General features: G+C 32.6%; 1 protein-coding gene and 1 non-coding gene across 3 annotated transcripts in view; both read right to left on the reverse strand.

The window, feature by feature from the left end:
• The window catches only part of LOC107470012 (PI-PLC X domain-containing protein At5g67130), an 11,048-nt gene extending 8,128 nt beyond the window's left edge, over positions 1–2,920 (reverse strand). For both annotated transcript variants that reach the window (XM_016089399.3, XM_016089398.3), the window contains exons 1-3: positions 2,739–2,920; positions 2,559–2,627; positions 2,189–2,449 (exon numbers count right to left, since the gene is read on the reverse strand). In XM_016089399.3, coding sequence (XP_015944885.1) covers positions 2,189–2,449; positions 2,559–2,627; positions 2,739–2,744 — 336 coding nt within the window. In that variant the 5' untranslated portion in view covers positions 2,745–2,920. The remainder of the gene's footprint in view (positions 1–2,188; positions 2,450–2,558; positions 2,628–2,738) is intronic.
• An 8,236-nt stretch (positions 2,921–11,156) lies between these two features.
• On the reverse strand, positions 11,157–11,260 carry LOC127743578 (small nucleolar RNA R71). The gene has a single exon (XR_008004963.1). It is a non-coding gene; the product is annotated as a small nucleolar RNA R71 (small nucleolar RNA).
• Positions 11,261–12,316: the final 1,056 nt, after the last annotated feature.

Here is a 12,316-nt window from a genome sequence, read left to right on the forward strand (position 1 = left end):
TAATAGTTAATCTATTATTTTTTTTTTTGTTTTAGTCTAAATTAAATATTTTTTATTGTTTTTAAAAATAAAATTTTTTAAAAAATTTAATAATATGTGATGAAAAACATCAAATAAATTATAAAAAAACCAATTAAAACATAATATAAAAAAAATCTTTAGTAACAGATAAAATAGACGTCTTTATATAAGTAATCACCAAAATATAAACATAAGATGTAATACCATGCTTTATTTATGAGAAATAGTTTATATTTAACGAGGGATAATTCTCTTTCATTAGCTTATTCATATTTGATCTTATATCATAAAAAAATGTCATTTAAAGGAGGTAGCAATCTTCATCATCTATACTGTTAGATGAAAGTATTTATTTAATGTGCAAGAGTATACACTATAAGTTTTTTCTTTAAAGTTTCAACTACAACTGTATTAAGCTATTTATATTACATTTTTTTCGATGCAGTTTTTTTAGAGATATTTATACTACAAGAAAATAAGTTATTTTCGACGAATTTATTTACACATTCGTTAATTCTTTTGGACAAAAGTTTATGTTATTTACGGATTTCATTTGTTAATAAGATTTTTTTTTTAAGTCAGTAATTACCAATTTTCTAGTAGTATTATACACCTAGCCCTTTTATATTACTATGTTCATGTTCTTATAAATTTTTTATTAGTTTAATTTTTTATTAGTCTTTATTATTTTACCAAATTTATAATTAAATTCTTATATATTTTTTTAATTAGATTTTTATACTATTTTTAATTTATAATTAAGTTTTTGATAATATAAAAAATATTAGAATTAATAGAATATTCATTTGTAAATTAAAGATATCCACAGTTACTAACTTAATTAGATTTTTGACTATATATTTTTAAAAAGAATATTCTGTTAATTTTAATATTTTTAATACGAAAAAGGACTTAATTATAAAATTTAAAAATAATATAAAAATCTAATTGAAAAGAAAAAAAGATATAAAGATCTAATTTTAAATTTGTTTAAACTATAAAGAATGAGAAAATAATTAAAACTTTTTGTATTCTAAATACTTCCTAGAAACTTATATTACTAGTTCTAGTATTCTTCTTCCTTGGCGTGCTTAACCATTCTTAACCAACCAATAAAATACTCCAAACATTCTATGAAATGATGAATAAAGTAATACAATGTCCATAACTAACCTGATTAAAATACTAATTACTTGAACTTTTCAAGCATGTAAAGAATACCCAGTTGTTTAATTAGTACTTTAGTTATTGCATCATTGTCTTTCATCACAATTTCCCACATGCATTGCACTAATCAGCAACCTAACAACCATACTAGGACTTTTTTATTCAGTTCCCATTATACATTGGTCAGATATAACAAATCAATGATATCATGTGTGATAACAATTAATTTAAAAAAATGTCAATGAAATGTGCGTAAAAATCCTAATGTATACAACATGTAAGCAAACTATTAAAATGATACCTAAAAAATTTTGTATCAAAAATAATATTAAGAGATCAAAAGTCATTTAAAGGCCTTGAAAATTATTTATGCTTTGATATTTGACTTTGTTTTAAGGAATACATACAATTATTGTTCCTTTAAAATTGATCATTTTTAAAATACCATTTTAGTGATTAATCGTACAACATATAAAGGCAATTATTTTTATAAAGAGATCTTTATACAAAGGTAATAATGTGAAAACCGGGAGATGGTTTGCAACACTTGAAAATGTCTTATTGAAAGTATTATATGTTTCTCATGGTAACGTGTGGGGACCTTGAGTTTCATTGAGCAGGAAGAATACAGAAGCTTAGCTTTATGGGGAAGTAGACATAACAATAACATAATGACAGAAACGAGAAATAATCACAAGTTCATAACACAACCGCTTAATGTTTCAAGCACTTTTCCTATTTTTATTTTCTAACTACCATTTTTTTTTAGTTTAATTCTAATGTACTTGTAAAGTGTTTTATACAGTTGTAGTTGTGCAATTATATCTGCTTTTTATGATCATTCGTACAATAAATGTACCCATATGGCCTTACATAATTGAATCCACGGATACATACAGTGACAAGTACATCAAAATTAAATTTTTTTTTTTAAATTTTAACTTTTGGAGAAAAAAAAAAAAGAAGGATTTGAAAGAGAATTGGAGAACAGAGAACATACATTAAGCTGATCGGTGATGGTATCTTGCTGATTGGTCGGAGAGAGAATGAGGGCGCCAGTGGCCGATTTCTGACCCAACATCGCAAATGAATTATGAGTCGTGAGCCATGAATAATGGTTGAACGGCAATCCCTTCACCTTTGAAGTCGGGTTAGTTGGTTGGATTCGAGTGCACCGTGGTCGCAAGTTTCCGTTTGCCACACACGTTTCGCAATGTAAACCTGAGTCGCAGTTTCTGTTTGCCACGCATGTTTGCGCTTCCTGTTCAACGTTTTGTTTCAGAGTTCAACGCAATTAAGTGAGGTTTATTACAATATAGAAGAAACAAAAGACAAAGTAATCAAACACAAATAAAATAAATAAGATGTACCTTGAGAGCGAGCGAAGAATGAAGAAGAAGGAAAACAATAGCTACAATTGTTGTTGCCAGAGTTGGCTTCTGTAAAAGAAAAACAGAGTCGAGGAAACTGAATCCTCTCTTTTTTGGAACAAAGGAAAACAGAGATCGAAAAAGGAAGGAAAAAAATGTAGAATAGAAAGAATTAGATACCTTCATGATTTGTCGAGGTGTTAGAAGAAAGACAAAGCGTTATGGATTATGTATCTGTTTCAGTAGTTATGAATTTGAAAAGAGGGTGTGAGTGTGAGGTGTGAACAAAGACGTTAGAACGATTTTGCAGCAGCTTTATTTGCCTTTAAGGCGTTAGCAAATAGCTATAACTCAACCCTTCTCCGTCTGGCGCTAAGTGCTAACTAACATATGCTTGCTCTTTTAATTATTTATCTTCGGTGTTTCAATAATAATTATAATTAATTAATTTAATTTTGATCCAGTGTTAGTATAACCTAATTAGGTAACGTCATCCAAACAAAAATAATTCTTTTACATTAATTGTATTAAATAGTTATCTAAAAAATACATGTGATTGGACGACGATCATTTCATTAAAATTAATCACCTTATAAAAAATAATTAATTAAAAATAAATGCTCGAATTATTCTTTTTAATATTATGTGCAAGTTACATTGGTTCTTAAATTGTTTTGATTAATTAAATTGAACCTACATTTTTAACTTTTTTTTTGTGTCAGAATATTTCTAACATTCTGTATTTCATTTCTTTGACCTATTTTCTATATGAATAATTTTTTATTTATTATTTATTTATTTATTTTTTACTATAGACATCGATATAGATCAAAGGATAAAGGAAGGCAAAAAAATAAGTTAAAAGACTAATGTAATATAAGTTAGATAATTTAGGAATCAATTTGATTTACATTTAAAAATTAATTTAATTAAAATTTAGTACATGTATATCTCCCAAGAAATATGATTTTTCAATTGTTCTATTAGGTTTTTGTTGTGCCTCTAAGGATTTTTCTTTTTTTTTTTAATCATAATTCTCTAATTCTCTTCTTATTCTTTCAAATTCTTTTTTTTATCCAAATCCATTTCTTACAATTTTTTCTCCTTCTTCCACTCTTTTTATTCATCTTATCTTTCTCTCATTCTATCATCATCACACTTTCATTCGTATCGTAAACCCAAAAAAGAAAGAAAATTCAAATTCGAATCCAAGGAATATGAAAGAAGAGGACAAATACTGACTCTCAGGACTATAAGAAAATTAGTTCTTTTTCTATTTGGATTCAATTTTAGGGGCTTCTAGAAAAATTCAAGACTGTTGAGGTTAGTCGTAAATTGAGTGAAAAAATTGGTGAGATTATTGATATTGACTTTTACTCTATCAGAGAAAAAGAATCTAGAATCATTAAATCTAGAGTTCTAATTAATGGTGATAAAAAGAGTGAAGGACTCGATTTGGATGGCTTCTCCAAGAGGTAAAGTGCTGAAAATTGGATTGAGATATGAGCATATTAAGATCTTCTCCATTTATTGTGCTCACCTTAGACATAATTCAAAGTATTGCCAGATCTTTATGTCAGACTTTGCTTCAGGTAACATTAAAGTAAAAAGCATTAGCGACTGGGTCAAGGTTGATCAGGTAAGAAAAAAAAATAATGACGATAGTGATAATGTAAGTAATTTCAGCAGTCAACAATTTAATCCTTTACAACCAAGAAAAAATACTGCTCCTTCTTAGTTACTTGAGAGCTTCTCTAAGCTGAATATAAAGGATGAAAGGAATGAAGTCCTAAGGAGTACAGAGGAGTCCCCTAACCAAATTTCAGAGTTAGTTTGGAAGTCAATGACAAAATCTGGTTCTCTTGTTATGTTAGAACATATCACAGGCTCAATGAATGAAATCCAAGAAGACAATCATATGATAATGGAAGAAGTTAGCTGCAAAAAACTGAATCTAAAATAGATGGCAAGACAAAGTCATAATTCACTTAACCAACTGGGCAGGACAAAGCGAAGAGTCTCTAGTAACGAAGATGAGCTTGTCACCAAGAAGAGGTGTGTTGAACAAGAACTAATTGCTGATAAGAGGGTGGAGGGTGCCAGCCGGTCAATGGCACCCCAAGACCCATGAGAATGTTATCATGGACTTGTCGGAGTTTGGAGAGACCCCTAATAGTTCACAACCTTAAAAGGATTGTTCAATCCCACTCTCCTGAGTTGGTTTTTCTATGTGAAACAAGAAACCAATCCTGACAGGTGCAAAGAAAATTCATGGCTTGTGACTAATTTAATTGACAAATTATTGATCCTTGTGGTAGTGCGGCTGGCCTTGCGTTGGCATGGACGGATAATTTAGTTATTCAGATTATCAGTTGTTATAAGTTCTGTATTGTTGCCTTGATAAAAGATGTCCCTTTCAATATTGAATGGAACTTAGTCGGCATTTATTTAAATTACAATGAGAATATTTTTCTATCCCAATTTCAAGAAATCTCTTTGGTGCTCTCCCAACTCTAAGGTAAATCAGTTATTGTTAGTGATTTCAATTCCATTATTGGACAAGGTGAGAAACTTGGTGGTAATCCTAAATCTTATTCTTCTATTGTTGTCTTTTAATTATTTTATTGAAAATAACTCGTTGATTGATTTGGAAATGATAGGTAGACTATTTACTTAGAGTAACAGATGCAGGGAAGGTGAACTAATTCAGGAAAGACTTAACAAAGTGCTTGTTGATAAATCTTGGTCCCAATTATACTCTCAACCCACTATCTTTAGACCATCAGAGATAGATTCTGATCATGTCCCTTTCTTTTGGAAACTAACTACCAATCAAAGAGATAAAAAAGGAGATTCAAGTTTCAATCATGCTGATGTCGTCAAGGAAAAATTTGTAACTTCATTAATGAGGTATGGAAATCAGATATAAAAGGTTTAGCGATGCTCAGATTATTTAGAAGCTTAAATTGGTTAGACACCGATTAGCTCTCTAACAAAAAAGCATCCCTACTAATTCTAAAAAGAAGATTATAAAAGTTACTGCTCTCCTAGAACAAAAGCAGGAATCAGGCATCATGGGAGACACTAAATTACTTGAGCTTGAATAGTGGCTTGAAAAAACATATTTGTACGAGAAACTTTTTTGGCAAAACAAATATACAATTAAATGGCTGAAGGAAGGAGACTAAAATACAAACTGCTTCTATCGAAAAGTTAAATCTAGAACCAGAAGAAATAAGATATGGCATCTGCGAAGGGATAATGACGATATGGCAACAACCAATGCTAATATTGCTAAGGTGGCTGAGGACTATCTTAAGAGTATTTTCACATCTTCCAATTAGGCAGATCCTGAGCCTTTTTTTCACAGATTTCAAGCCTAAGGTTACAGCTAACATGAACTGTAGGCTCAGAAGATCTGTTTCTATGGAGGAGGTAAAAAGAGCTACTTTTAGTATCAACCCTCAGAGTGCACTACGAGAGGATGGTATGACGCCTAAATTCTTCCAATTATAATGGGATATAGTGACAGAAGATGTGTTCCAGACTGTGAGGAGTTTCTTTGTTGGAGGTAGAATTTTGAAAAGTTTTAACCACACCAATATTCGTCTAGGGCTAAAGGTCTCAGATGCGAGCGATATAACTCAGATAAGGCCCATCAGTTTGTCCTCTGTTGTCTACAAAATCATTTGGAAGGTGCTGGTCCACAAACTCCAAGGTTGTATGAACAAGGTAATTAACCCTACTCAAAGTGCATTTTTAAAAGGTATACTTATTTCTGATAATATTCTTATAGCACACGAATGTATGCACAATCATAAATAAAAAAAGCGAAGCTTGGAATACAAAATGGCATTCAAGCTTGATATGAGTAAAGCCTATGATAGAGTGGAGTGGCATTTTCTAAGGTTTATTATGGAGAAGTTGGACTTTGAATCGAGATTCTTTGACTGGGTTCATGAATTACTGACAACCGTTTCTTACTCTATTGTTGTGGAAGGTCAATCCTATGGGCTTTTTAAACCAGATAGAGGTATCCGTCAAGGTGATCCTCTATCCCCTTTTCATTTCTTATTATGTGCAGAAGGAATTTCCCTCTTGCTACACAAAGCAGAGCAAAATAGTCTCATTTGGAGAATTCAGATAAAAAAAAGATGCCCAACTATAAATCACTTGCTATTCACGGATGATTCCATTCTATTCAGTAAAGTCTCAGAAAATAGTTGTGCCTCTATTCTAGAATTATTGGAATCTTGTGAGAGCTTCAGTGGGCTGAATATTTTCCACATATATGCACAGGATAAATATTTTGGTCTACCTTTTCTTGTCAATAGTTCTAAAAAAGTTACCTTTCAACTCAATCAAAGATAAGATTCTCAAAAGGACACAACGATAGAAAAAGTGCTTGTTATATAATGGAGGAGATAGGTATTACTCCGAGCAGTTGGTAAAGCAATACCAATCCTATACCTTGTCATGTTTTAAACGTCCAGACAGCTTGCTAAATGAAATTCATAGTATTCTAACCTAGTTCTGGTAGAGGCAGCAAGGTTCTGAAAAGCGAATGGTGTGGATTAGCTAGGATAAGAAGACTAGACTTAAGAAAGAAGGCATGCTTAGTTTCAAAGATATCAGGGCTTAAAACCTGGCTTATTTGGGTAAATAGTGCTGAAAAATCATGACTCAACCTAACTTTCTTCTTTCTAGAATACTTAAAGGTAAATACTTCAAATTCAATTCTATCCTTGTAGTAGAAATAAGAACCTTACCTTGGGGTTGGCAAAGTATTCTTGCAGGGAGTGGAGTTGTAGAGACAAACATTAGTTGAAAAATAAGTTCCGGTGATTGATGAGCGGATAATTTATACACTTTTTGGCATTGTTTTTATATAGTTTTTAGTTGAAAAATAAGGACTGCTGATGCTGTTGGATTCTGACCTCTCTGCACTCGAAATGGATTTTTTGGAGCTACAGAAGTCCAAATGGCGCGCTCTCAATTGTGTTGGAAAGTAGACATCCAGGGCTTTCCAGCAATATATAATAGTTCATACTTTTCCCGAGTTTAAATGATGCAAATTGGCGTTCAACGCCAGCTTTCTGCCTTATTCTGGCGTTAAACGCTAGAAACAAGTTGCAAGCCAGAGTCAAACGCCAGAAACAAGTTACAAACTGGCATTTAACTCCAAAGAAGGCCTCTACACGTGAAAGCTTCAATGCTCAACCCAAGCACACACCTAGTGGGCCCGGAAGTAGATTTCTGCATCATTTATTTATTTCTGTAACCCTAGTAACTAGTTTAGTATAAATAGAACTTCTTACTATTGTACTAGGGAGCTTTTGAAACATCTTTGAACCATTGTTCATGTTTTGGAAGGCTGGTCATTCGGCCATGCCTACACTATTTTCACTTATGTATTTTCAACGGTGGAGTTTCTACACACCATATATTAAGGTGTGGAGCTTTGCTGTTCCTCGAGTATTAATGCAAAGTACTATTGTTCTTCTATTCAATTCATGCTTATTCTTATTCTAAGATATCCATTCGCACACAAGAATATAATGAATGTGATGATTATGTGACACTCATCACCATTCTCACTCATGAACGCGTGATTGACAACCACTTCCGTTCTACATGAAAACAAGCTTGAATGTATATCTCTTGGGTTTCTAATCAACGATTCACATCGACTCCCCTCTGACAATGGGGCATCTGAAATTGAGATTTGAGTCTTCGTGGTATAGGCTAGAATCCATTGGCAGCATTCTTAAGATCCGGAAAGTCTAAACCTTGTCTGTGGTATTCCGAGTAGGATCTGGGATAGGATGACTGTGAAGAGCTTCAAACTCGTGACTGTAGGGTGTGGTGACAGACGCAAAAGGATAGTAAATCCTATTCCTACATGATCGAGAACCAACAGCTGATTAGCCATACGATATCTGTGCATGGTATTTTTCATCCGAGACGAGAAATCCGACAGTTGATTAGTGGTACAGAGACCGTAGAGGACCATTTTCACTGAGAGGATGGGACGTAGCCATTGACAACAGTGACACCCAGCATACAGCTTGCCATAGAAAGGAGTATGAAGGATTGGATGCAGGCAGTAGGAAAGCAGAGATTCAGAAGGAACAACGCATCTCCATACGCTTATCTGAAATTCCCACCAATGATTTACATAAGTATCTCTATCTTTGTGTTATGTTTATTTATATTTTAATTATTAAAACTCCATAACCATTTAAATTCGCCTGACTGAGATTTACAAGGTGACTATAGCTTGCTTCAAGCCGACAATCTCCGTGGGATCGACCCTTACTCACGTAAGGTTTATTACTTGGACGACCCAATGCACTTGCTGGTTAGTTGTACGAAGTTTTGAAAAAGAGTTGAGATTACATGCGTACCAAGTTGTTGGCGCCATTGAGATCACAATTTCGTGCACCAAGTTTTTGGCGCCGTTGCCGGGGATTGTTCGAGTTTGGACAACTGACGGTTCATCTTGTTGCTTAGATTAGGTAATTTTCTTCTTGTTTCAACCTTTATTTTATTTTCAAAAAGTTTTCAAAAATCTTTCAAAAATTTTTTCTTCTTTTTCATTTTTCCAAAATAATTTTTGAAAAAAAATACAAAAAAATTTAATAAAATCATAAAATCAAAAAATTTTGTGTTTCTTGTTTGAGTCTAGATCAAATTTTGAGTTTGGTGTCAATTGCATGTTTTTAAAATTTGTGCATTTTTCAAAAACTCATGCATGGTATTCTTCATGATCTTCAAGTTGTTCTTGGTAAGTATCCTTGTTTGATCTTGTGATTTTCTTGTTTTGTGTCTTTTCTTGTTTTTCATATGCATTTTTAGTTTGTTAGAGTCTAAACATTAAAAATTTTAAGTTTGGTGTCTTGCATGTTTTTCTCTTCTTGAAATTTTTTCAAAAATAAGTTCTTGATATTCATCATGATCTTCAAAGTATTCTTGGTGTTCATCTTAACATTCATAGTGTTCTTGCATGCATCCTTTGTTTTAATCCAAAATTTTTATGTGTTGAGTCATTTTGTGGTTTTTCTCTTTCCTAATTAAATTTAAAAAATCAAAAAAATATCTTTTCCTTATTTCTCTCATAAATTTCGAAATCTTTGGGTTGACTTAGTCAAAATTTTTTAAAATAAGTTGTTTCTTGTTAGTCAAGTTAAGATTTCAATTTCAAAAATTTATCTTTTCAAAATCTTTTTCAAAATCAAATCTTTTTCATTTTTTTATTTATTATTTTTGAAAATTTTAAAAATTGATTTCAAAACCTTTTTCTTAATTTTATTTCATAATTTTCGAAAACTTTACTAACAATTAATGTGATTGATTCAAAAATTTGAAGTTTGTTACTTTCTTGTTAAGAAATGTTCAATCTTTAAATTCTAGAATCATATCTTTTAGTTTCTTGTTAGTCAAGTAATCAATTTTAATTTTAAAAATCAAATCTTTTTAATTTCCTTTTCAAATCTTTTTCAAAATAAATTTCAATCATATCTTTTCAAACATATCTTTTTCAAATCATATCTTTTTCAAAATCAATTTCAAGATCTTTTCTAACTTCTTATCTTTTCAAAATTGATTTTCAAATCTTTTTCAACTAACTAATTAACTTTTTTGTTTGTTTTACTATTTCTTGTCTTTTTCAAAACCACCTAACTACTTTTCTCTCTCTAATTTTCGAAAATCACCTTTTCTTTTTCAAAATTCTTTTGACTTAACTAATTGTTTTAAATTTTAATTTTATTCTATTTATTCTCTTAATATTTGAATTCTAACTAAATTTTAAAATAAAAACAAAAATATTTTCCTTTTTTTTTAATTATTTTCGAAAAACTCTCTCTCATCTTCTTCTATTTATTTATTTAATCACTAACTCTCTTCTCTTCTTCTTATAATTCGAACCCTCTCTTCCTCTCTGTGTTCGAATTCTTCTCTTCTCCTTCTCCTATTCTTATCTTCTTCTACTCACATAAAGGAATCTCTATACTGTGACATAGAGGATTCCTCTTCTTTTCTGTTCTCTTCTTTTTCACATGAGCAGGAGCAAGGATAAGAATATTCTTGTTGAAGCTGATCCGAAACCTGAAAGGACTCTGAAGAGGAAGCTAAGAGAAGCTAAAATACAACACTCTGAAGAGAACTTTACTGAAATTTTTGAAAAAGAAGTAGAGATGGCCGAACCCAATAACAATGGTGGAGGTGCAAGGAAGATGCTTGGTGACTTTACTACACCAAATTCCAACTTTCATGGAAGAAGCATCTCAATCCCTGCCATTGGAGCAAACAATTTTGAGCTAAAGCCTCAATTAGTTTCTCTGATGCAACAGAATTACAAGTTTCATAGATTTCCATCAGAAGATCCTTTTCAGTTCTTAACTGAATTCTTACAGATCTGTGATACTATTAGGACTAATGGAGTTGATCCTGAGGTCTATAAGCTTATGCTTCTCCCTTTTGCTGTAAGACAGAGCTAGAACATGGTTGGACTCTCAACCTAAAGATAGTCTGAACTCTTGGGATAAGCTGGTCATGGCTTTCTTAGCCAAGTTCTTTCCTCCTTAAAAGCTTAGCAAGCTTAGAGTGGATGTTCAAACCTTCAGGCAGAAAGAAGGTGAATCCCTTTATGAAGCTTGGGAAAGATACAAGCAATTGACCAAAAAGTGTCCTTCTAACATGCTCTCAGAATGGACCACCCTGGATATATTCTACGATGGTCTATCTGAATTGTCTAAGATGTCATTGGACCATTCTGCAGGTGGATCTATTCACCTGAAGAAAACACCTGCAGAAGCTCAGGAACTCATTGACATGGTTGCAAATAACTAGTTCATGTACACCTCTAAAAGAAATCCTGTGAGTAATGGGACGCCTCAGAGGAAGGGAGTTCTTGAAATTGATGCTCTGAATGCCATATTGGCTCAGAACAAAATGTTGACTCAGTAAGTCAATATGATTTCTCATAGTCTGAATGGATTGCAAAATGCATCCAACAGTACTAAAGAAGCATCTTCTAAAGAAGAAGCTTATGATCCTGAGAACCCTGCAATGGCAGAGGTGAATTACATGGGTGAAGCCTATGGAAACACCTATAATCCCTCATGGAGAAATCATCTAAATTTCTCATGGAAGGATCAACAAAAGCCGCAACAAGGCTTTAATAATGGTGGAAGAAATAGGTTTAGTAATAGCAAGCCTTTTCCATATCCTCTCAGCAACAGACAGAGAATTCTGAGAAGAGCCCCTCTAGCTTAGCAAACATAGTCTCTGATCTATCTAAGGCCACTCTAAGTTTCATGAATGAAACAAGGTCCTTCATTAGAAATTTGGAGGCACAAGTGGGCCAGCTGAGTAAAAGAGTCACTGAAACTCCTCCTAGTACTCTCCCAAGCAATACAGAAGAAAATCCAGAAAGAGAGTGCAAGGCCATAACCATACTTGGTGTGGCCAAACATTGAGAGGAGGAGGAGGACGTGAATCCCAGTGAGGAACTCCTCATGGGACGTCCTCTGGACAAAAAGGAGTTCCCAGTTGAGGAACCTAAGGAATCTGAGGCCCATCTAGAGACCATAGAGATTCCATTGAACCTACTTCTGCCATTCATGAGCTCTGATGAGTATTCTTCCTCTGAGGAGGATAAAGATATTACTGAAGAGCAAGTTGCTAAGTACCTTGGAGTAATCATGGAGCTGAATGCCAAGTTATTTGGTAATGAGACTTGGGTGGATGAACCC

This window comes from Arachis duranensis, chromosome 10 (genome assembly GCF_000817695.3).
Source record: "Arachis duranensis cultivar V14167 chromosome 10, aradu.V14167.gnm2.J7QH, whole genome shotgun sequence".
Classification (NCBI taxonomy): Eukaryota; Viridiplantae; Streptophyta; class Magnoliopsida; order Fabales; family Fabaceae; genus Arachis; species Arachis duranensis.